The sequence below is a fragment of the Vigna umbellata genome, chromosome 2, assembly GCF_029865625.1.
Source record: "Vigna umbellata cultivar VRB3 chromosome 2, Vumbellata_1.0, whole genome shotgun sequence".
Taxonomy (NCBI): domain Eukaryota; kingdom Viridiplantae; phylum Streptophyta; class Magnoliopsida; order Fabales; family Fabaceae; genus Vigna; species Vigna umbellata.
In genome coordinates this window covers 34,975,344-35,002,542 of record NC_142166.1, presented here as the reverse complement: position 1 = coordinate 35,002,542, position 27,199 = coordinate 34,975,344, and the positions used below count along the sequence as shown (strand labels likewise).

At 36.3% G+C, this 27,199-nt stretch overlaps 1 protein-coding gene across 1 annotated transcript; it reads left to right on the top strand.

Moving 5' to 3' along the window:
- The first annotated feature begins 3,664 nt into the window (after positions 1-3,664).
- Positions 3,665-14,773, top strand: LOC148203868 (uncharacterized). Its single transcript, XM_088106620.1, has 5 exons — positions 3,665-4,438; positions 4,718-4,790; positions 5,339-5,483; positions 13,626-13,676; positions 13,813-14,773. Exons 1-5 carry the CDS (start codon positions 4,365-4,367, stop codon positions 14,676-14,678), a joined length of 1,209 nt encoding a protein of 402 aa, XP_087962746.1. The 5' UTR covers positions 3,665-4,364; the 3' UTR covers positions 14,679-14,773.
- Positions 14,774-27,199: the final 12,426 nt, after the last annotated feature.

Here is a 27,199-nt window from a genome sequence, read left to right as displayed (position 1 = left end):
CTAAGGAAAAACATCTATGTTAATTTGAGTTAATTTTTAATATTTATAATTAATGAAAAAAATGTAAGGAAAGAAAATGGATTCTTTTAAATATATTTTAATTGATATTTATGATTATTCTTTCGTAAAAATAAAATAAAAAATCATTATGATACATAAAGTGTTAAAAAAAAGTTAAATGGAGTTCACGTAAAACTCAAATGATTAAAGATAAAATATTGAATAAGAACGTAAATCTTATCTATAACATAATTTGTTAAAAACCGACTAGAAAGATGTGCTACCACATTATATAAATATATTTCTTATGTATAAAAACGGTCAAATTAATAAGTATTTTTCTATATTATGAGAAAGAATTTAATTATGTTTATGCATTTTTTAACTTTGTAGATGGGTGTTTAATTACAATCATATTTTTATTAGAATTTCATTAAGTACCTAAGCTGAAAGGATTAAATAGTTTAAAGGCATATTGAATAATTGAACTGGTAACTTTCAAAAAATTTTAAATTTTAAATTAGCTAAAGCTAATGTAACAAAAGTGTTTTCAATATCTAATTAAAATTAAGAATTAAATATATTTTTATTAATGCAAAATTAAAATTTATTCTCCAAAAATTTAGACTAATTTTATTCTTATATTTTATTAATGCATGAATTATATTTTTCTGGACCAACGAAATTAAGTATTTGTAACATGTGAAACATTGTTATCCAATGGATTAAAATGGTTTGATGATGTGACTCTTTTAATGTTGACACGTGTAATTTTTAAGAAAGAAAATTTGGTCTCTAAAATTGTGGGTATTGAACATTTGAAGGAAGAAGTTAAAGTCAATGCACACTGAAATCGAGTTCGTCGGTGTTGGGGTTGTTGTTAAATATTTGCATTCACATGGTTGTTGTATGTTGGTTGTGAACATAACTCTTACAAAGCGTTAATTTGTGATTTTGGTTATTAAAGTTGGTGACTCATAGTTGTTGAGTTAAAACACTGAAGTGTGAAAGAGTATTTAGCATTAAGAATGAAAATAAGAAATGAGTGTTAAAGGTTATGATGGACATTTCATTTATTGTTGACCTAACAAGCACTCTTCCAACATTCTATTTTTGGGATTTGTTCGGTATATCATGTAGACATATTGTAACAACAATTAATTATAGGTTAGAATAACATGAATCATTAGTAGAAAAATAGGATTTTATAATGATTTATTATGATTGGTGAAATACACCTATTTTAATAGGTTGGTCAGTGCATTTATTTCAGTTATAACAATAAGACTTATTATGACATAGTTTTGAACATCAGTCATAAAATATAACGTGGTGCCAAAATTGAAAATGAATGCAAAATGTATTATAATAGGTATACAAAAACCTATCATAATATACCTTTTTATGATTGTTAACTTAGAACCTGTCATAATACATAAAATCCCATGACCAAATTCGAAATTTTCTTCAAAATATATTATGACTTGTTTTAATAATATCTCTTCAATCTCTTATTTTTTTTTCAAGTTCCCTCCGCAACCACATTCATTCACAATTCCTAATTTTTCTTCACCCTCTTCTCTCGTTCATTTTTTTTTCATATTCCCTCCGCAACCACATTCACTCACAATCCCTAATTTTTCTTCCTTTTCTTCTCTCGTTCATGCTCACCAAATTATCAAGGTGGAGATCGTCGGTCATTGTTATTCATCACAATATTTAGTGGAGCAAAATTTGCTTTGATGCACGAGACACTATCAATGATTGGGAACTTGGGTCATCCATGCCAAAAAATGAAAACAAAATCATCCAAAGGACATAAAAAATGACTCTAGAAAGTCAGGTTCTCCTAGTTGAGGAGTCACGTTCAACTTTTTGTACAAATCAACAATGAGCCCTTGGGAGAACCTGACTCCCCAAAGTCATTTTTTATGTCATTTGGATGGATTTTTTTCATTTTTGGCATGGATGACCCAAGTTTCCCATTATTAGTGGTGTCTAGTGCATCAAAACACATTTTGCCCCACTCAAGTGTGCATCAATTGGCATGACTTAGACAAAAATGATCATAGACTTCACCTACCTTAGTTCAAACACTTATGAGTTTTTTCCTACCTTGGTTCAAACACTTATATGTTAGAATCTAATAAATTAAATGTGCTTATTTTTTAATATTCTTGCTACTTTGAATTTGGATAAACCAATATGGAATATGGACAATTTTTTAGTCTATGTCATATCACATATGTCACGTGTTACCACTCCTTTTGGTTTTGTTTGTCCTAAGTGAAGTAATATGATTAGTTCTTTACAAATGTTTTCATATTTTAACTTTATTATTCTTGTTTATACAATTTTTTTAATATGTGAACTTCTTCTCTGATACTCTTGTAAATTTAGTCGATTTGGTTCTCTTTAATTTTCAATCTCAAAGTTATAGATTTTATTTATTTTTCTAGACATTTTATAAGTTTTAGGTTCATATTCAGTTTAAATGTGTCCTTCAATATTTGTATTGTGAACCTCATTTAAAAACAAAAACTAACACACATATCACTACTATTTGGGACCATATCAAACATAGGGATGCATCGTCCTTCCTTCCTACGCCTTTACACATCCATTTCCTTAAATTCTATACTTTTCTCTTTAAAACAAAACTCACCCCTCGAGTCAACCCATCTAACACATAACTCATTCAAGACACTCCTACCAATCTTAACATTGTCATGCAACTCTTAAAATCAACCAAATGGTATTTTTTCTATGAAGGTCCTCTACTCTGGAGTGAATCTTCGATTCAAAGCACCAACTAACTTGGTTTCGAAAGAATGTTGCACGTCAAAAATAAACTTAGCATGTCATAACAATCCAAAAGATAATTAACTAAAGAGGAAACGTAAAAGGAGAAAGAAAAATGTGAAAAGAGGAAAGGGAAAATAAGAAAAAGGATAACAAACATACTTGCTCTCATCACCAAAGTCACCGAAGGTTTCTATTTCGCAATGCATAACCCAAAAAATGGAAAAGAGATAGTTGTCTCAATGGTAAACATTGAATCTGACAAACACACCACCACAACAAAAGACGACAATGTCTTCATGTTAGTGATTGTGAAACAAAAGGAAAAAGGATCGTCAAAAGTTCAATCGCCAGAAAAGATGGTGGTCTGATAAGAGATAAATGAAAAAAAGAGAGAGAAGAAAAATGAAAATGGAAGAAAGATAAACAAAATCAAAATAAAAGGTAGAAGATAACGTAAATTTACAATGAAAGAGAAAGAACGAAAATCTAAAACTTTTTACCTTTCCACATCAACATTTAAAAATAAAATAAAATAAAAATTAAACCGACCAATACATGACTAACAAGTGAACATTTAAAATGTTTTTTAACATGATCCTTATCATAAAAGTTATGTAAAACTTTTTAAATTAAAAATATTTTTTAACCAAACTAAATAATGCATATGTAGTTACTAATGGAACTTAAAAATAATTTTTTAATCATTAATAATTATTTAAGTTTAAAAAATAGTAATTAAGAAGATAAAATTAAAAATTAAAAATGTATATTTCTTTGTATATCTTTATAATATAAATATATAATTATATATGAAATTTTATTTTTAATATTAAAAAACGACTCGTTTGATACAGGAGAGGAGAGGGAAAGAAAGAAAACAGAAGCCAAGAAGAGGTTGTTTGTTAATACCACATCGTAAATTTCACATTTACTCTCTGCCTCCCTGCAATTCCCATCCAACACTTTTCTGTTATTCACCTTTCTCTGCTACTACCACCGCGGCCGCTCAGTCAACCACCACCGGAGCCACAACTCTCTCCGAAAACCACGCGCCTCCCGCCACAGCTCCAAGCCCTCGCCTCTGCCTTCTCTGTTATTCACCTTGCACTTGTACTCTCAATTCCCTTTATGTTTCCATCGCGCCGCTCCCACACGGACAGCCATCCCCGGAACTACAAATGCCTCTCAACTCACGCCACACAGGCAAACCCTCATAGCACCCTGCAATACTCACCGTCTCTTCTATTCTCACATCTCTTTCTTTCTTTTCTGTTTCCCTAAATTAAAGTATCTCTCTTACTCAACATGCCACCTCACAAATTCACCTTTTTTATTTTCATTCTAAATTCTTGTTTTTTACACGTAATGTTGTAGCTTTGGTGTTTAGCCACGGAAGGGTCTACGTCTATTACCTTATTCTAGAAACCAACTTTTGGCTTTAGTGTTCTTTTACTTCTGCTTGCAGATTCTGATCACAACCGAGTGAAACCTATGCGTTCGATTTCAATTGAGTCCAACATTTCCTGAATATTCTGAAACATCAAAACACCCTTCCGGACATGGCTGATAATATAGTTACCTCTGCCAAATCTTCTACTCCTTCGCCGAACCCTATTCGGATAATCTGCCACGTGTATGTTCATCTTCAACTTATTATAAGTTTTCTTCTACATATATGTTTTTTTATCATTATACTAAGATGAAGATCAAGAAGCGTTTTTTGCTGTTTTTTTAATTTATTTTCCGATTCTTACTTTGTTTGGAAACACGCTTAGTTCTATCAGTTGATATTTGTGTACATAAAAATTATAATTTTCAGTTGTAGTTTATTCTGCAGGTTGAATATGACTAGATATTTTCAATTTCTTTTAGATCAAGCTGTCCTCATTTATTCCATTTCATACTGCAACAGATGCCAGAAGCAGTTTTCTCAGTACACGTGTCCTCGATGCAATTCGCGATACTGCTCCCTCCAATGTTACAAAGTATGTACAGTAGTTGTCTGTAAGTTGATTTGAGCTGGTTAAGTAAGAGTTTGATTCATTCTTTGCATAGAAGCTGCATGTGTGTAACCTTACATCATTGATTAAGTTTTAGATTCCCATAATTTTATGTGCACTAGCATGGTAATTCTCAATAGCTAAAGAATATATATGACAGATTACTTTTGAATTTGGAGCAGAATATTTTCTGCATGGCAGTAGTATGCATATTCCAGTTTAGGTGCAAGTTGTCTTAATATTTTTTTGAGATTTACAACTTTTACAGACATTCAGAGGATAAATGTTATTTCTGTTTACCATTTTTATTCTCCCCTTATGCTTTTGTATCTCTGTATCTCCTTTTGCATTTATTGTGCCTGCTTTACTATGGTGACTGTTCTGACTATTCTGAGAACGCTTTATTTTAGAAATCTGTTATGCTTTTATTGGGTTTAAATGATTTTGCAAATTGGATGCTACTACATACTTTCTCTATAGATACGTTGAGTCTTGATCCTTGTTTGTTTGCAAACTGTTGTGAATTTTGACAGTCTCATAGTCTCCGTTGCACTGAATCTTTCATGAAAGAAAATGTAGTTCAAGAGCTTCAGCAAATGCAGCCTGATGAACAGACCAAAAACAAGATGTTGGACATACTGAAAAGATTTCATTCAGAAGAGGAAATGGATGAGGATTGTAAGTCATCCATATTTTCCCCTTGCTTTTAGATGTTCCAGAGTTTATTTGTTGCAGTTTTTCTTGTTTGATATCTATCTTTGCATGGAAGCTTACTCTTGTTTTTATTTATTTCCTGAAGCGTATTCATATATTTTTTGTTTCATGTTGTAATTACATATAAACAGCAGCCTAGATTTATCCCGATAGATACAGGGTAAGCTTCAATTAAAGCCATTGGGATCTTTTGAAAATTAATTTTCAGTGGAACATGTGACTGAACGAAATTTTTCCCTGAAAGATTAAGTTCGTGTCATGTTTGTCCTGGAGACTCGGCTTAGATAGAGAATCCCTCTTGAGGTGCTTAAGAGATGTTAATGCAAGCACTTTAGTCCAGGCAGTAAGAATGCTTTACCTGAATTTAGAGATGGCCAAAAACCAATGAGTTTTATCTCAGCTGGTGTGTGTGTGTGTCTACAAGTATAAGTTTATCTCATAAAGAGGAAGGTTACAACCTATGCCCCTTATTCTAAAGCTAGGTACACCATAAAATCAACTTTTATAAAAGCTGTTCAGGAAAATAATACCACCTAATTTAATAATCTCCCTCAAGCTGGAGCATATAAATTATAAGCACTAAAATTGAAACATATAAACTGAATTGTAGACTCTTTTAAAGATATAGTTAGAATGTTTGCAAGTTGGTCATTAGTGTTGATGAATCCAGTACTAAGTTCCTTGGACAACAATTTCTCCATGACAAATGACAATCAATTTTTATGTGTTTATTTCACTCATAAAACACTAGATTGGAGGCAATATGGTTTCATTTTCCTAACTTCACAGAATTTCCACTCTAGAAGTATTAGCTTAATTCACACAAGTTCATAGGTGGCCAAAGTCAGATCTGTGTTTAGCTTCTGCATTGGATCAGGCAACAACACTTTATTTCTTGTTCTTCTAAGAAATAATATTCCCTCCAATGATTACGCAATATCCTATGGTGAACCTCTTGACAATGAAAGAATCAACCTAATCAGCATCACAATACACTCAGATTTGAGTATTTTTCACTGTCCTCATACAATAATCCTTTTCCTGTAACTTCTTTATTATATCTGAGAATGCAAATCACAACACTGTCATGATAAAGATCAGGACCATGTATAAATTATTAAGTTTTTGTTGGCATCCTACAATGAGTCAGCCACAAGGGACCTTTTCCTACATATGAGAGCATAATATGTTTCCTACATATGAGAGCATAATATGATTGGTCTGTTTACGGGAGGCTGCTCTTAGAGTTGTATCAAGGAAACGATTATCATTAGCAAAGATATATTGGGCCATTTCCAAAATAAAGAGAATGTCTTGAAGGATTTGAGTATTTCTAACACATTGGGCTCAATTGATTGCCATAAAACAACACATAGATAGAAGTCAAGCTTTGCCACTAAGTTTATCTTGAGTGAAAATAGTTCTAGCTTTCATCTCCAAATGGTCATGGTATCTGTTAGAATTATTGGTTATTGTGTATGAGTTATGTGTGTATGAGTTGTGTTCAAGTGTGTTCCAACTAAGAGTGAGTTGGAAAGGAGTGTGGTTAGTTACTTTGTTTTCTATAAATGTAAGTGTAGAGGTGTTTAAGCCCTCAAGAGAGAACATATTTTTATCTCAAGTTGGTATCAGAGCAGGATCATCCTGCTCTGGTTTCTGTCCTAAAGTGGTCCACCAGCATTGTCATTGCTGTTTGCATCCGGTGCCCATTGCCGCCGTCCGCGGTTGTCTTGCCACTGTTTGCAACTGTCAACTGCAGTTTGAAGCTCTTCAACTTGGTTCTCTGCCATCTCGCATCTGTCCGCCACCGTCCGCTGCCGTCCGCCGTCACTGTTCCGTCCGGCGACCACTGGATCTGGTTCACCTCTTCACGCGACGACCAACCCCACCAGTGCCGGCGTCTGATTCTTCTCCACGCTCCGCCACGCGCCGCTTCGTTGTGCGCTGCGAACAGGCGCGTGCAGCTCACGCGCCGCCCTCTGGCCGCCGGAAAGCCACCGCGACACCTCCATAGCCGTCGCCTGGACCTCCTCTCTCTGCTCTGCCCCTCAAAACCCTGCTTTAGTGAGGTCCAGAAGCTCCCCTTGAAGAAAACCCTAAAAAACCCCTAGGGTTTTCTAGTTCCTCTCGGTTTTCTGGCTCCTTTCTGGTTCCTCTCCTATTTTTATCAACAATGGCTTCTGGAAGTGTTCTTTCTTTCTCTGGAAGTCCCTCAATTACTTCCGAAAAGCTAAACGGAAAGAATTACCTCTCTTGGTCTGCTGCCATGGAAATGTGGTTTCTCGGTCAAGGACATTATGACCACCTTGAGCAGGATGGAAGCCAAGTACCTTCTGAAAAAGCTGAACAATGGAAATAAACAGATTTCCAATTGTGTGCCCTATTGTGGCAATCTGTGGAACCCCGACCTTTGATATCTCTTAGAGCCTTCAAAGCATGTCACTCTTTTAGGAAGAAAGCTCAAAGCATTTATGCAAATGATATTCAACGTCTCTATGATACAACAAACAAGCTTGCATGTCTCAAAATGACAGACCATGATATGGTCTCCTTCATGACTGAAGCCCAAGCAGCTGTGGAAGAGTTAAGAATGTTCTTGGAAGTGGAATCTTTGGAAGACATCAAGAAGAAGCTTGACAAGTATTATATGGTGATGATCCTCCGTGCTTTACACCCTGATTTGAATCATATCAGAGATCAACTTCTGACAAGTCATGAGGTCCCTTCCTTGGAAGCCTTGACCACACGTCTTCTTCGTGTTCCAGTGCCTCAATCTCAGGAAGCTCCTGAAACAATGGAACCATCTGTCATGGTTGCTACGCGGGGAAGAGGAGGACGGGGCACTAGAGGAGGAGGACGTGGAGGTAGGGGACGTCTACAGTGCACTTACTATAAGAGGATGGGTCACACCCAAGAAAACTGCTACTCCTTGCATTGTTTTCCTTCAAAAACAGCCAATATCTCTAAGGCTGAAACTCCCACTTCCAACTCCAAGTTCACTGAGGAAGAGTATCAAGAGTATTTGCGATTAAAGTCTAACAGCTTGGCGCAATCATCTTAATCCCCAAGTACATCCACAGCTTGTATTTCTCAATCCATGGAAGGTCAAAATTCATGGGTAATTGACTCGGGTGCTTCTGATCACATCTCTGGTAATACCTCATTGTTCTCAACCCTTTCCCTCCAAGAAAAACCCCATTTCATTACTCTTGCAAATGGCTCTAAAACTTGTTCAAAGGGAGTCGGTCAAGTCTCCCTGTCTCCCTCTCTAACTCTGAAATATGTTCTTTTTGTCCCTAATTGTCCATTCAATTTAATTTCCTTAAGTCAGTTAACCAAGATGTTACATTGTTCAATAACTTTCAATTCAAAATCTTTTGTTATACAGGAGCGTGGCTCGGGGAGACAGATTGGAGAAGGATATGAAGCTGGAGGTTTATACCATTTTGGATCTCGTCCACGGGTATCCTGTGTTGCAGCTCTTCCCCCTAAAGTGTACATGACCGATTTGGCCACCCTCACTTGTCAAAGTTAAAAAAGATGTGTCCTGAACTTAGTGGTCTTCAGACTTTAGAATGTGAGTCTTGTCAACTAGGAAAACATGTTTGATCTGTCTTTCCTAAAAAGTCTCAATCAATGAGTAATTCTAGTTTTTCTATTATTCATTCTGATGTCTGGGGACCTAGTCGCGTCTCTTCTTTTGGTTTTAGGTACTTTGTTACCTTTATTGATGAGTATTCTAGATGTACTTGGGTTTATCTAATGAAAGATCGCTCTGAATTGTTACCCATCTTCACATCCTTTTTGAATGAAATCAAGAACCAATTTGGTCAAGTGATTAAAATCTTAAGAAGTGATAATGCTAAAGAGTATTTCTCATCCAATTTTTCTACAATCCTTAGCTCCCATGGTATTTTGCATCAGTCCACTTGTCCTCATACACCCCGGCAAAATGGTATAGCCGAAAGAAAAAATAGAGACTTAGTTGAAACTGCTCGTACCCTTTTGCTTGGTGCCCATATACCTGTCCATCACTGGGGGATGCCATCTTAACCGCCTGTTTTCTTATTAATAGGATGCCCTCCTCTCTCAATAATAAAGTCCCTTTCTCCATCTCTTTCCCAATGATCCTCTCTTTCACACCCCTCCTCGGGTTTTTGGTTGTGTATGTTTTGTTCACGACATGTCTCCGGGGCTAGACAAGCTCTCCGCTCGTGTGATCAAATGTGTCTTTTTGGGCTATTCTCGGCTTCAAAAAGGGTATCGGTGTTACTCTCCTGAAACCAAGAAGTACTACTTGTCTGCCAATGTTACATTCTTTGAACGGACACCTTTCTTCTCTCCATTTGTTCAAGATGTCCATATCCTCCAACAGGTCCTTCCTCTTCCAGTAGTTGAGTCCAATATCTCTAATGCCAATGTCAATCCAAGTCATGCTCAAGGTCCTCCTGAACCTTCCTCTCCACGTATTGATATCTTCCTACCCCGATGGGTAGTCCTCTTCTAGAAAATGGTGGATCTCCTCCTTCAGATTCTTCTCCCTCATCGCCTCCTGCCACGCCTCCTGGTGAAAATGATTCTGGTTGGCCCATTGCTCTCAGAAAAGGTACTCGTTCCACTCGAAACCGTCATCCCATTTATAATTTTCTTAGCTATCACAGATTGTCGCCTTCCTTTTATTCCCTTTTATCCTCAGTGTCCTCTGTGGTTATACCCAAAAATGTGAAAGAAGCACTTGATCATCCTGGATGGCGACAAGCCATGATTGCTGAAATGCAGGCTCTTGACCACAGTAATACTTGGGAGCTTGTGCCACTTCCCCGGGCAAAAAGGCTGTTGGTTGTCGATGGGTCTTTGCAATTAAAGTTGGCCCTAATGGTGACATTGATCGGCTCAAAGCCCAGTTAGTTGCAAAAGGGTACACTCAGGTGTATGGCCTTGATTATTGTGACACATTTTCTCCCGTGGCCAAGATGACTACCATTCGTCTGTTCTTTGCAATGGCAGCAATTTGTCATTGGCCACTTCATCAATTGGATATCAAGAATGCCTTTCTCCATGGTGATCTTGAGGAGGAAGTTTATATGGAGCAACCTCCTGGGTTTGTTGCTCAGGGGGAGTCTGGTATGGTTTGCAAATTGCACCGATCTCTATATGGGCTCAAGCAATCACCACGTGCTTGGTTTGGAAAATTCAGCTCCATTGTTCAGAAATTTGGGCTAAAACGCAGTGAAGCAGATCATTCAGTCTTTTATTATCACTCGTCTCTCGGGAAATGTGTTTACTTCATTGTATATGTTGATGATATCGTTATTACAGGGAATGATACTGCTAGAATATCTCAATTGAAGGAGTACTTGTGTAGACATTTCCAAACCAAGGATCTTGGAAGTCTCAAATACTTCTTAGGCACTGAAGTAGCTCAGTCAAAAGATGGAGTTGTAATCTCCCAAAGGAAGTATGCTCTGGATATTTTGCAAGAAACAGGCATGATTGATTGTAGACCGGTTGAGAGTCCAATGGACCCAAATCAAAAATTAACAACAGAAGAAGGTGAGTTATTCTCCGACCCGGAGAGATATAGGAAGCTAGTTGGAAAACTAATCTATCTCACTATTACAAGGCCAGATCTATCTTTTGTTGTTGGGGTGGTTAGTCAGTTCATGCAAGCTCCATGTGTTGGCCATTGGAATGCTATCATTCGCATTCTAAGGTATCTGAAAAAGGCTCCCGGGCAATGGCTGTTATATGAAGAAAAAGGAAGCCTTCAGGTATCAGGATATTGTGATGCCGATTGGATAGGTTCTCCTATTGATAGACAATCTACTACTGGATATTGTGTTTTCCTTGGAGGAAACATTATCTCATGAAAAAGTAAGAAACAAAATGTAGTGACTCGATCAACAGCGGAAGCTGAATATAGGACAATGGCGTCACTAACATGTGAACTTATATGGGTGAAACAGTTCCTTCAAGAGCTTAGCTTCTGTGACATCCAGAGTATGAAGATGTATTGTGATAACCAAGCTGCTCTTCACATTGCATCAAATCCAGTGTTTCAGGAGAGGACTAAGCATATAGAAATTGATTGTCATTTTGTTCGGGAAAAGTTATTGTCAAAAGAAATATGTATCGAGTTTGTTGGATCAAATGACCAACTCGCAGATGTGATGACTAAGTCATTAAGGGGACCTCGGATCGAGTTTATTTGTTCCAAGCTTGGTACATACAATCTGTATGCTCCAGCTTGAGGGGGAGTGTTAGAATTATTGGTTATTGTGTATGAGTTATGTGTGTATGAGTTGTGTTCAAGTGTGTTCCAACTAAGAGTGAGTTGGAAAGGAGTGTGATTAGTTACTTTGTTTTCTATAAATGTAAGTGTAGAGGTGTTTAAGCCCTCAAGAGAGAACATATTTTTATCTCGGGTGTATCCTTGAATTGAGAAATACAACTCTATTGAAGCAACCAAGATAAGTAATTCTTCCACTTGAGATTGAAAGTATAAAATAGTTCTTGAGGGCTTAATTGAACCCTCTCATAATCTTCTATTTATAAAAATAAATTGATTCAAGAATACATGATAAATAGGGTAACTCTAGACACAATATAATCATGATAAATAGTCTAACTCTAGACACAATATAATCATGATAAATAGGGTAACTCTAGACACAATATAATCATGATAATTAGGGTAAATATTCTAACACTTCCAATTGAGTTTTGTAGTTGCATTAGTAAGAGTACCATAAAATGAAAAACATGACCAGCTCCTATCAACTTGAATTTAGAGATAGCAAACAATCACAGGGTTTCAACTCAACTGATGTATATGTATATATTAAAAAGATGAGTACTAGTATATCTCAAAGAGGAAGGCTACAGCCTATGCTCCCTAACCTAAAGCTAGATACACCAAAAAACAGCTTTTATAAAAGTACAAGAAAACAGTTACAGCTTTATCTGACTGAATGGACAAGGATGATTTTTTTCAGATGAATACTTGTTGGAAAGCTCCACTGATGGATCTAATTTCTTGCTACATAGTCCTTCTTTATTCAATTCTCTCTTTGACCAGCCCTTTTTTCTCTTGGCCTTCCTTGAAGACTAAACATGAATCGTGGGAAGTTCTTTGGCACCCATCCAATTGGCCAGGACATAATTGATGTTACTGGTTGTTGTAATCAGCTGTATTAGTCTGAGATGCATTCAATTGAAGATGCTTCAAAATTGGTTGGAAGGTGGATCTTCTGCAATTATTTAACCTGAAGAGTTTTTTGGCAATGATTATCCAACTTTATCCTGGATGCGTTTATTCCTGTTCTTATGTTTGTGTACTGTCTTGCGTTTATTGGTAAAATATTGCTAGAACAGATGGTTTAGAAAGTATGTCTGTGAACTATTCTTCGTTATGTTCTAAAAATTCATATAATTACTAGAGTAGATGAATTTACCTTTTGCTTCCTACACGTGACTGATTGCTCAAATTCACTAATAGAGATCAGAAAATATCAAAATGTTGACTTTTGATTGCTTGTTAGAGAAGAGTAATTAATTGTCATAACCTATTGAAATTTTCATTGCCTAATTGGAGGAATTTTTTTTCTCTCTAAAATATATATTAAGTAATTTTTATTAAGAAAAAAACCCAATAATAGTTAGGGATGAAAAGAATCTTCAATAGTGGAGTCTTGCTGCCTCTTTATCTATAGAAGATAGAATGAGACAATTGACTAGGAAAAGAAGGAACAACTGTTATAGAGAGGGTTAGAATTCCGCAAGTCGCTAAGGAAACAGGAAGATGCTGATCTATTATCCCTTTGCTACCGAGGTCACCTGCTATGTAGCCAAAACATCAGAAAAGGAAAGAAACAAGAACGTGCAAAATTGATGGACAGTCTATGGAGCATTCAGTTAGTAGGATTCTATAATTAATGAAGCTCAGACTGGCTAGTCATCTACTGAACGTGAATAAATTATAAAAAGTGCACTCTTATTATTTTTTGTTGATTGCTTTAGAAGATCTGTTAGATGTAGTAATTAATTCATGAGCTATCTTTTCTACTGCTTGAGAAGGGAGCTAAACTTGTACCCTTATTTCCTTAGCTTTTGCAGATTCAACTTTATCCGAGGAGACAATGGAAAAACTTTTGTCTGGTAAGTTCCTATTTAATGCTGCTTATTATCTGCTGTAACTTGAACGTGTATTCTAATTGCTCCGTCTGTAGCAGTTAAACTGATTTATGTCCATGTCATCATAATGTAAGGCTGATATATTTTCATATTCTTACAGGACAAGAAATCAGCTTTGATGATTTATCTCTTGAAGAAAAGAAACAGTTTCATAGAGCAATTGCTTATGGGGAATTGAGCAAGATGATTAAACCATGGGATCCATGGTGGTCAAAGCCTTCTGCCAGAAAAATCCGTCTCAGTAGTGAAGGAACTCAGCTCGTTCAACTACTTCCTGAGAAGGAATTGCCAGATGATATTGGAGGTGAAGAATTCGGCGAAGTTCCTACCGGTCCTGAAACCCCGCTTCCTCCTCTAAGCAGTCTTAGTTCTAGGGAGCCATCACCCCTTTTGACTGTTCACCTAGTTGATATTCTATACAGCTACTGTTTCACCCTTCGTCTCTACAATGGAGATTGGAGGTCAGATGCCCTTGGGTCAGTCACAGTTGTATTGAGTCTGTCCTCGGTGTTGGGTCAAGGTGCTCAGCCAGAGACAGTGCTAGAAGCCCTTTCTCATTCCTTGGAGCAGGTATGCTGTCCAGCTTACAGACACGTGGGAGGATTGCAATTTGGTTTGAGGGTCATTGATGATGTAATCAGTCTACTTAGTTTGGGAACTTCTGCTTTGGTGTGTGCCCTTTGTGATATGCATCGGTTGATTCAAGAAGGGGAAAAAGAGGCCAGATCAGAAAGGCCAAGAAAGTCACGGAGGGATGGGATTCGAAGGGCTATAAAGCTAGCAGAAAGGAAGATATATTTCATCATGTGTTGGGTCCATGAGCAGCCAGAGGAAGTCTGGTCTTCTGTAGCTGCCATTGTAAGAGCAGAAAAGACATCAGCCATGGAATTTCAGTCGAGCAATAAAGCTGAAAAATTGAACAATAAAGAAGAGGCCAAAGGCAAACGTTTAATTGAGGAGATTTAATGATTTTCGTTCTCTTTGTAAGATTAATCTTTTATGTTATGATAATTACGGGCTTCAATGATTTTCCTATTCCAAATCAAATGGGTTAATTGAAACCTGTCTTGTCCAGTTCCAGATGCTGGGACAGCTGAATTATTCTTTGAAGGCAATGATGACTTATGTAAAATGAGGTTAATCTAGTACTATGACAAGGGAGGAATCCAATGGTTAAATACTTTGAAATAATGTTCATCAACACTTCTAGAAAACAAATCAAATAGCTGAGGGTGATTATAGAAATTTTTCTGTATCTGCTTGCGCCTCTCACTCAATAGAAAGAGCATGTATAGGGGAAATGAGAAACAATGCCTTCATAACATTAGAATCGAATCTAGTAGGATGAATTTAGTGTTGAAGAGTATAAATGTTTTTTTATAGGTTTTAATTCAAATGTTATTGGACCCTTTGTCTCTTTCATGAAGTGAATTTAGTGTTGAAGAGTATAAATGTTTTTTATAGGTTTTAATGCAAATATTATTGGACCCTTTATCTCTTTCATGAAGTGACAGATAGTGTTTATTATTAGGCAGTTTCTTCCTGCACGTTCCTTTCCTTTTGTTTTTTTTTTTTCTTCCTGCATCCCATAAAATAAAAATGGATGAATATGGGTTGGGTACCTTTTCTTATTAAATGCAACTTAATTTAAATATATTTAAAAATAACTCACTAAAATATCAAATTTTATGATTATAGCAACCATTAAGAATGACTTAGCTAAAAAATAGAAAATAATTAATCAACTAACCGCCATTGGCTAATTTAAAAAAAAAACAAATATGAAATTCTCTTAAAATCATGCAACTAACAAGGCACTTCTTAACAATCCTCTTTGTCTTAGAGGTTGCAAACTTCTAGCTTATTCCTTAGGAATTCGAATATATTGAGTAAAAAAGATTTGGTAAATATGTTAGCAGCTTGATCTTCTATGCGACAATAAACTAAACATGCTTTACCACTTTCTTGAACTTCTCTTAATGAAACAACTGCATATTAAAATGTTTGGTCTTCCCATGAAATACAGGATTATATGAGATTGAAATTGCTATTTTATTATCAACAAAAACTTATGTGCATTTATCTTGCTTCATACTCAAATTTGTTAAAATATTTCTTAATCAAATAACTTGATTCATAGGTGTTATAGTTGAAATAAACTCAGATTCTACTGTTGACTGAGCTACAACATCTTGCTTCTTAAAGCACCAAGAGAAAACACTTGAACATATATTAAAACAGTATCTTGAAGTACTCTTCATATCATCCAAGCTACATGCCCAATCATTGTCAGAGAAACCAGATAATTTAAAGTTTTGTACCTTGCAGTACTTAACTCCATAATTGACAGTTCCTTTGATGTATCTTACAACTTCTTTGCTGCCTTCAAGTGCAGTTCACTAGCACAATGCATAAATCTTGATAGCAAGCTAACTGGAAATAAGATGTCAGGCCTTGTGGATGTAAGATGCACTAGACACCTAATCAAACTTCTAAAATAAGCTTCATCAAGTTTATCAGTTTCATCCTCCTTGATAAGCTTCTCTTTTTTATTCATTGGAGTGTTCATTGGTTTGCATTCACCAAGGTGAAATTTCTTTAGAATCTCCTTTGCATATTTTTTTGTTTTGGCATATAAAAATCTCGTTCTTCTTTTGAGTGATCTTCATACCTAGAAAATAAGTCATAAGGCCAAGATTTGTCATCGCAAAGACCTTCTTCATGTCTTTCTTAAATTCTTCAATTAGTGCTAGGTTGCTTCCTGTCATCAAGACATCATCAACATATAATGAAATAATTAAAGTATTAGCACCAACATGTTTGACATAAAGTGTAGTTTCAGATTCACTCTTTTGAAAGCCTAAGTGCAATAAATGATTATTAATTCTACTGTACTACACTCTTGGGGCTTGCTTTAAATTACATAAAGTCTTTTTTAGCAAGTAGACTTTATCTTCTTGTCCTTTGATCACAAAACCATCTGGTTGTTTAACATAAATTTCCCTCTGCAGAAAACCATTAAGGAAAGCCGACTTGACATCCATATGAAACACTTGAAACCCCTTTAGTTCTATAATGGCAAATAGTAGCTTAATTGTATCATGTCTTGCTACTGGAGCAAAAGTATATGAATAATTTATCCTAAAATATTTGAGAATAACCTTTTACAACAAGCCTTGATGTGTGCTTGTTTATAGAACCATCACGGTTGACATTTTAACCCAATGACATTTTTGTCATAAGGTCTCAGAACTAGCTCCCAGGTTTGATTTTTCTCAACCGTAGATAACTTTTCTTCCATTGCAGCTAACCATTTCTCCTTCATAGAAACTTCTTCAAAATTGACAAGCTCACAAATAGATACATTGCACAATGATACATTGTATTTTTGATAGATATTAGAGAGTAACCTTATTCCTCGAACAGGTGGATTATCTATAGTGTCTTCAACCTCCAATTCAATGTTCTGACTTTTCTTTGAATCACTCCAACACAAGTTTTCATCTTCCATGAAATGCACATCTCTACTTATTAGAATTTTTCTAGTTTGAGGTTGAAAAATCCTATAAGCTTTAGAAATTGTGTTGTAGCCAATAAATATTCCTGCTTCAACCCTTTTATCAAGCTTATCACGCTTAATCTGAGGTATATTTGAGTAACACAAGCAACCAAATACTTTAAGAAAATAAAAAGAAGGTTTAAAACCAAACCAGACTTAAAAAGGATTTTGATTTTGCAAGGCTCGTGTCGGAAGCCTATTTTGTATGAACACAACTGTATTTGTAGCTTCGACCCAAAACTTCTTTGGTAATTCCTTTTGATGAAGCATGCACCTGGCCATCTCAATGATTGATCTATTTTTCCTTTCATTCACTCCATTTTGTTGAGGAGTGTCGCAACCGGAATCGCGACGGGACGACGATCCAAAAAAAACGGGGTTTTAGAAAAAAGAGTTTTGGAGTCGCCACCATAGTTTATTATGGAAAACTACGGAAAAACCATAAAAAGGATAAGGCATGGTCTACCAGAACCAGATTCTGGGTTCGGGAGTCGGTTACGTGTAGGGAAGGTGTTAGCACCCTACAACGCCTGCCCTAAGGCAGTACCTTTAACTAAATGCGCCAATGTGATGTGGTTTTCAAAATGTTTAACTATCCCCTAAAATAAAATTCTAAATAAACAAAATATTATTTTTTAGTTTTTTGTGCCCGACAAGGATTGACCTTGCTCCTACGTATTCTCATTCAAAATGAGAAATCAGGGTTACGTAGTTCTTTTGGAAACTCTTTGAGAAATTTGTTTGGAAATTATTTGGAAATTGTTTGGAAATTTGTTTGGAAAATGATTATGGATAAATTTGGATTTTTTGGGAAAGTGAACCTGACAAGGGCTAGCCTTGCTCCTACGTATCTCCACTTTTGATGGAGAATCAAGGATCACGTAGTTCTGGGTAGGAAGATTGTTTGTTGTTTAAAATTGTTGACGTTTTTGGTTTTTTTGAAGATTTTATACCTTTTTTGTATTTTGTTTAAGAAAGAGAAAAGGTTGTTAGCACAAGGACGATGCGTGCGATCACACATGTGCATAAACCTTTAAAACATATTTTTTTGTTAATTTTACATAAGGAAAAGAAAAGGTTTTTTAGCACAAGGACGATGCGTGCGATCACACATGTGCCTAAACCTTCAAAACATATTTTTGTGATTTTAATTAAGAAAGAGAAAAGGTTGTTAGCACAAGGACGATGCGTGCGATCACACATGTGCCTAAACCTTTAAAACATATTTTGTAATTTTAATTAAGAAAGGGAAAAGATTTTTGGCACAAGGACGATGCGTGCGATCACACATGTGCCTAAACCTTCAAAACATATTTTTTGTGATTTTAATTAAGAAAGAGAACAGGTTGTTAGCACAAGGACGATGCGTGCGATCACACATGTGCATAAACCTTTAAAACATATTTTTTGTTAATTTTACTTAAGGAAAAGAAAAGGTTTTTAGCACAAGGACGATGCGTGCGATCACACATGTGCCTAAACCTTCAAAACATTTTTGTAAATTTTATTTTTTATGTGTATATAAGTAAAATTATTATATATTTTGAAATAAGTGGATATTTAAAAGAAATAAATAAAATAAAGTAATAAAATAGAATGAAATAAGATAAATAGAAAGACAAATACATAAATAAAAAAAGGGTTAAATATGTTTTTAGTCCCTAAACTATTGGCCGTTTCTGGTTTTCGTCCCTCTTCCAAAGTAAGGTACAATTTGGTCCTCATTCTTTAGAAAAACGTTCGTTTTAGTCCTCAAAATTTTGTTTTTAGTGCTCGTTTTAGTCCTCAAAACGTTCGTTTTTTCGACTAAAACGAACGTTTTTTAAAGATTGAGGACTAAATTGTACCTTACTTTGGAAGAGGGACGAAAACCAGAAACGGTCAATAGTTTAGGGACTAAAAACATATTTAACCCATAAAAAAACAACAAAATGGGGGTGCCAAAATAAAAAAAAGGTCGAACGGTCAGTCGAAAAGCTTGGTTAACGAGCGGTCCGTGGAAGAAATGAATTGGACGAGCGGCAGAAGAAGAGTGATTAGGACGAGCGCCAGAATAAGGAGTGACCTGCGCGAGCGCTATTTGCTTCCTGAACGAAAGCTTAAAACCGAACGCTTGGAGACAAACGTCATTGAGACCGAACGTTCAAACGAAGACCGAACGCTTATTAAACAATACAACCGAACGCTTACTAACACATTACACGACCGAACGTTCACTAACACAAAACAACCGAACGTTCACATAACATGACCGAACGTTCACATACAACATGACCGAACGTTCACATACAACATGACCGAACGTTCACTAACACAAAATCGGACGTTCACATGAAGACCGAACGCTCATTAAAACATTATGACCGAACAGTTGACTCTTTGTATGACCGAACGTCCTAAAGATCTGAATGGCCGAACGGTCGAATAGTGGACTCTTGAGAACGACCGGACGGTTGAAGCTGAAAATTGCCGAACGTCCTAAAGGTCAGTATGGACGAACGTTCGAATAAGGCAAAGTACGAATGGTGGAGGACGAACGTTCGTGAAAGTTAAAGGACGAACGGTTGCATGCACAGTTGATGGCGAACGGTCGCGTAGGATACGGGAAGAATGTTTGAAAGGGGAGAAAACGAACGCGCACGGTCGAAAAGGCTCAAGGTTAACGAACGCTCGTTCGTGAGAAGGTTGAATGGTCAGTCGAGAAAAGCTTAAGGTTAACGAGCGCTCGTTCTTTTGGATAACGAGCGTCCGTTGGTGTGAAGGTTGAATGGACGTTGGGAAAGAGGCCGAAAGACGAGCGTTCGTTGTGGACGAGCGTTCGTTGGGAAGATGAGGCGGGATGACGAACGCTCATTATGGACGAGCGTTCGTTGGGTGATATGACGAACGTACGTTGAGTACAGGAGGGTAGATGACGAGCGTTCATTTGGTGATGTGCGAACGGACGCTGAGAAGAGGAGGCTGGTCGACGAGCGCTCGTTGGGGACGAGCGGTCGTTTGGAAGATGAGGCGGGATGACGAACGCTCGTTATGCACGAGCGTTCGTTGGGGAATTGGCGAACGGACGCTGGGAAACGAGGCTGAAGGACGAGCGCTCGTTGGGGGACGAGCGTTCGTTGGGGAGATGGTTACCCAAACGGTCCGTCCAAGAAGTGGCCGGACGGACGTTCGGAGAGGAGGTAGCTGACGAACGTTCGAAAAAAAGGGCCGAAAAACGTGCGTTCATTATGGGCTTGGCCCACCCGGGTGATTTCTAACCTAGAATTCCCCTAGGGGTTCTGCCTTCCCATTCTCATTCACTCACTCACGCCGTTTCTCTCAGATGAGACCAATGTCTCCTTCTCTCTGACCAAAAGGAGTTGCTCCTCCACGCACTGCAACGTCGACGCCGCTGCCTCCACCGAAGTTGGTCGTCGTAAGCCACGAGCCAGGGCGTCGCCGTCAAGGTCGTTGCCGGTGACCACCCCGATCTCTCCCTCTCTTTCCACCGTCACCACGGTCGGACCCACCACTACCGGTGGTTATGCCGAAAAAAGCTTGGGATTTTAGAAGTTCTGATCTGCTGTTGTGTGCTTTATGGTTTCTGTTGTGTGCGTGTGTTTCCTGTTCAAAGATTCAACTCCTTCGGTGGTGATTAGAGATGAGAGAAGGCTTGATGGCTTAGTCCCAATATCTGGTTTGGCTCTTTGGGATTCTTGGTGGTTGGAGTTGAACAGGATGTTGATTTGGCCGGTTTTGAATACATAGGAAATAGGTGAGAAGTATGATAAGAAGGACGAGAATGGAGATTTGATTGAGATGAAGATGATGGAAGGATGTTGGTAGTAGCCGTGGGCGTGAGCTATTGAAGATGGCAGTAAGTGAATATGGATGACGGGTTGGAGACAATGGAGTATGGTCAGAGGTGTTGAAGATGAAGGGAGGCTTGAAAGCTTAGTTCCCTGGTCTGTGAAAATTTGGTAGTGGAAGGAAAAGGTGGCCGGAAGGGTGTGAGTTTTGTAGTGACGGGGAAGCCAGTGCCCCCCTTGGCCTCGGTCACCATGTATTCCAGATGAAAGAGGAGTAAGATGAAGGTATGAAGTGAGGTGGTATAAGAATGACGATGATATTCGGTAACAATGGACATATACAAATATCCACAACACTAGGAATGTATCCAACAAGAATCATATGCAAACATAACTACAACGTAACAGAGATATGTTGAAGGGCAAGCAACCAACTCACAAAAAACATGGAGTGCAAGACATCACTTACCTCTTGAAGATCCGTTTGCTATTGCCAACCTTGTATCTCTAGTGGGTCTCTCCCTTTGCTTTGGCTGGCTGGCTTCCCCCTTCTCTTCCCTGTGAATGATGTCCCTTCCTTCTTTTCAGGTGCCAATGGTGAAGGCCCGAGAGAGCGTGTGTGAAAATCCCTCCTTTCTTTTCTCTCCAAAACCAGAATGATAATCCCCCCTGCTCTCTCCCAAAAACCAGAATAATAATCCCCCCTGCTCTCTCCCCGTGCTTGCTTTTGTGCCCTCTTCTGCGCCAAAAAATCCTTGTACTGACTTCGTACGCACCCTAATCGCGTCTGCCACCCTGCTCTCCTCCAAAACGTCTCTGCCACCACCTCGGCTTTCTGCAGAAACGGTTTCTGTCCCCTCACGCTCCGCACACATTTTTTTTTTAAAATTATATTAATTATATTAAAATATAATATAAAAAGGTAAAACAAAACAAAAAAAGAAATACTAAATAAAAGGGAGAATAAAATATGATAATTTATATAAATAAAGATAGAATAAAAACACAATAATAATAGAGAACAAAAATAAATAAATAAATAAAAATAATAATAAAAAACGAAAATAAAAAAAATGAAAAATAAAAATAAAAATAAAATAAACTAATAAAAAAAATAAATAAATAAAAACTAATAAATAAAAAAAACAAAACATAGGAGACAATAAAGCCAAAAAAATCAATCCGGACGAAATTCGGTATTGACAAGGAGTGTAAGGAGTCGTTAATTGATGCTCAATCTGAGCTTCATCACAAAATTATTGAAATTGATTTGCTATATACTCTTTTGCATTGTGTGACCTTAGGATTTGAATATGGTAATTGCATTGATTTTCAAATAATGCTTTGAATTTACAGAACACTGCAGTTACTTTTGATTTGTATTTAAGAAAGAAAATTCAGCACATTCTTGTTAGGTCATCAATAAAAACAATATAATAAAGAGTTCCTTTTATGGATGAAGTTCTTTGTGGTCCAACAACATCAGTATGAACTAGATGCAATTTTTTACTAGCCCTTCAACTACTTTTAGGAAATGGTTTCCTTATTTTCTTCTCAAATCTACAAGCCTCACATTCAGCTGGTTTCTCTATTAAGGAAGGAACTCCACAAATGAATTGATTTTTCAGCATGTAGTTCATTCCAAATGATGGAAATGACCCAACCTTTTATGCCAAAGATTGACTAAGCTTGCTGTTATTGGAAATAAAATCTGCTCCTCCTTCATTGAATTAAATAAGAAACTCTTGATCCTTATCTTGACTTTAAACATTTCAAGGCCTATTGGATCTTTAATTGTGCAAACTTTATCTTCAAAGATAACTTTGAACCCTTTCTCTAGTAATTGTCCGACACTAAGCAAGTTTTGGTAAATTTTAGGTACATAAGAGACATCAGAGAGGGTTTTTGTACCTGTGCGAGTTGTTATAGCTATTGAACCCTTTCCTTTTACTGGAATTTGTTCATCGTTTCCAATTATGACGCATTTAACTTCGGTCATGTCCAAACACTTGAACAATTCTTTGTCATAGGTCATGTGGTTTGTGCATCCGCTTTCAATCAACCAAGATTCAATTGAACTGTTGCTAGAGAAATAGGTAGCAGCAAAGAGTTGGTCTTCATTTTCTTACGCATTTTGTGCATCACCTTTAGCTTGTTGGACATTTGCTTTGCAAATTACAGCTTCATGACCGATTCGATTGCACTTACTTCATGACCCATTTTTTCGCAATGTTGAGAAGGTGGATAATTTTTCTTTTTACCCCTACCTTTATTTTTATTAAATACACCATTTTCATACTTGCTGGTTAGAACCTTTTGAAAATTTTCTTTTCATTGGTTCCGACATCATAATGCTTGACAAGAAGTACACCTTCAACCACACGATCTTCTCTCATTAGCCTTCGTTATTTTTGGGCTTGCAAAGCGCGTAACACCTTTGCCAAAGTAATCTTGGATAGATTCTTTGTGTCCCCCAATGAGGCAATAGACACTTCGTACCTTTCTAGCATTGTCACAAGGATTTTCTCGATAATTTTGGAGCTCAGAAAGTCGCTGCCCAACAACTTTATTTTGTTGGAATGCCCAATAATGTGTTCGAGTACTCCTTGATTGTCTCTAATTCTTTCATCCTTTGCAACTCAAATTCCCTCCTTAGGTTCAACACTTGCATGTTTCTTATTCTGTCATCTCCTTCATATTCTTCCTTCAAAAAATCCCAAATTTTTTTGGGTGATTTAAGAGTCATAATTCTAGTGAAGATCAATGTCGTAACATCAGAAAACAAGGACAACTTTTCCTTTGTCTTCTTTGTTTTTTTTCCTTATGATTTTTTATTTAGGCCATGGTAGGACTCTCCGACAACGGTTGGACAAAGTAATCCTCTTCCACAGCTTCCCATAAATCCAGTCCCTCTAGATAGAACTACATTTTTACAACCCACATATCATAGTCTTCCATGTTAAAGATGGGAAGTGTTACTGGAAACGAAGTTGACTCTCCTTCCATTCTAGGTCCTTTAAGAAAAAAGGACTATAGATACCAATTGTTGGTATTAGAGAATTAAAACAAATAAATATTGATTCGGAGTATCTTTTCTTATTAAATGCAACTTAATTTAAATACATTCAGAAATAACTAACTAAAAGATTTTATTCTAGCATTACTAATGACTTAGCTAAAAAATAGGAAATAACGAACCCAATTGACTAATTTAAGAAAAAATGAAATTTTTCTAAAATCATGCCACTAACAAGACAATTTTCAACATACCCTTAATTAAATTATATTAAAAACCCTAATTGTCTAATCTCCATCATTCTTCCGCTTTCTTCTTTCACAAGTATATCATTGCACCTCCCCTATCTTTAATATTGTGCGGGCTGTGTTTTGGGTTGTGTTTGATTGGTGGCTGTAGAGGTATTGTGCGGAGCTAGGATTTGGATTGTTTCTGATTGATGGTTGTACGGGGTTGGGATTTAGATTGTCTTTGATTGGTGACTTTGGTGCTGTGTGGTGTTGGGGTTTGGGTTGTATCAACAGGTGGTTGTAGATGTGTTGTTCTGGGAGGTTAATGTTGTCTAAGATACCAGAGTTATGATCCATGGTTCAAGTGAGAATGATCTAATCAACAAAGAGCGCGTGATTTCAGAAATTTGATTTGTTAGAATTTGCAATGCTTGATGAATTAATTAGTTTGTGATTTGTAAAGAAGTGCAATACAAGATGGAAGAGTCATTCTTGATTTTGGCTTAGGTGTTCCCTTTAAGCACCTTTCCTCTTCTTCCATTTTTTCCAAATTTGTTTTCCAGAAAAAAAAAGATATAAACAATTCTTCTCTTTAATGAATTTAATATATATTTTTAATTTAAAAAAAGTTATAAAAAATCAAAACAAGAATAAGAAGAAGTAAGTCCAAGTCATGTATTTATAAAAAAAATTATAAATACATCTAGAAAACCTAATTCATAAGGTATTTTTTAGAGCTATCAAAATGGGTCACAACCTGAGGGCCGACCCGGTCCACCACGGGTTTGAGCCGGGTTGGGTTTGAAAAAATTATATTTTTTTTATGCAGGTCAGATTTCAACCTGGCTCATTTAAACCCGGCTTATGCGGGTTGAACCCGTGGTAGGCCTGGTTGGCCCATCAACCCACCTACCTAATTTTATTTTATTAAATTTTAATTTTAATTTTATAAAAAAATATTTATTATTTTATTTATGTTTGAAAAAATTATTTAAGTTCCTTATTTTCAAAATTTATTAAACACCCATGTTGGGAGTGAAATTTGGGAGTAAAATTTGTTTATATTTGAATTATAGAAAGTTTGTAATTTTTTTTATTTAAATAAAATTGTAATTAAGTGAGTTAGTGAGCCAACTCGTTTACCCACCAACCCGTGGTGGGTCGGGCCGGGTTCGAATTTTTCTGGCTCGCTAATAAATGAGCTGGATTGGGTTGGCTCACTAAGTGACCAACCCGTGGTGGGCCGGGTCGGGTCAGGCCGGGTGGCCCGTTTTGACAACTCTAATATTTTTGATTTGAAAATACATGTTGGAAATTTGTTTCGGAATTTATTTTTATATTTTAGAATATTATTTTGGAAAGTATTTTCGACGAAAATATCTTTCAAAAGAAAAAAAATTCAAGTAGTATTTTGATTTTTTTTTTATATTTGGGAATATGTATTTTGAAAAGCATATATGTGCAACTGAAGCTTTATCTGCTTACAAGCATATAGTGAAGGAGAATTTATCTCCACTATGTTTGAAGAATTTTGTAGAAATTAAGGTAAGGTAATAAGCAAAATGGAGTTATTGAAAGAAAAATCAAAACCATAGTTCGTTATATATTGATTGAAAGACATGTTTCCAAAATATTTTGGTCTGAATCAACAAAATGGTATGTTCATGTTCTCAATAGAAATCCTATAATAACAATGTAGGACAAAACTTCTAAAGAATGGAGTGAAACCATGTGTTGATTATTTTTGGGTATTTAGATGTCTAGTTGATGTTCATACGCCAGACTAGTAGCAGATCAAGTTGGATGACAAGAGTAAGAGATGTGTCCTTCTTAGGGTTAGTGATGTATTAAAGACATACAAATTATTTGATCTAGTTAATAAAAAAATTATAATCATCATAAATGTAATATTTGAAGAATAGAAAATTTGGAATTTGAAGTAGAATGAAGAAGAAAATTAATAAGATATTTTATATTGGGGAAAACGAAGACTATTGAGTGACACCAACGAACAACCTAAAGATAATGAAGTAGAAAATGCGGAGCAACAATAAATAAAGATGCCAAATGCAAAAAATGTTGGAACAAACTTCAAACAATTTGAAGCCTACATTGAGCCTTATATTCCAGCACTTGAGATTCCAATTGAAGGGAGAGCTCGGAGGTGCAAGATAGAACCAATTTGGATGGTTGATTATGAAAAAGGATAAGGCTTATACAATGATGATAACGTAAATGTAATGCTAGTAATTGAAGATGGTATAATAACATTCAAAGAGGCTCGCAAAAGTAAGAAGTGGAAAGATGTAGTAATGAAATAAATGAAGTCAATAGAAAAGAACAAAACATGGGAGTTAATTGGCTTGCCAACAAGAGTAAAGCCGATAAGAGTAAAAAGGATATTCAAAACTAAACTCAAAGAAAATGGAAAAATCGACAAATTTAAAGCAAGACTAGTAGCAAAAAGATATGTACAACAACATAAAGTGGACTACATAGAAGTATTTGAACCAGTTGCCAAACTTGATACCATGGGCATAATACTTTCAATGGTTGCACAATATGGTTGGAGTATTTTCTAGTCAGATGTGAATAGTGTCTTTTTGCATGGAAAACTCAAAGATGAAATACATGTGCAACAACAAGTTGGTATTGTGAAGATAAATAAATAAGAGAAGGTGTACAGGTAGAAATCCATTGTATGTGATAGACGGGCCCAAGCCCAATTATCTTAGTGTAGTATTTCTTTTATTTTTATTAAAGCATGTGTAAAAGGTGTTAGGTATGTGATAGATAGGAGGGACTGTTAGTCTTATATATAGACATGCTACCACCTCTTGTAAGACACTTTGGGAATATTGAATTGCATTTATGTAGAGATGACTCCAGAACCA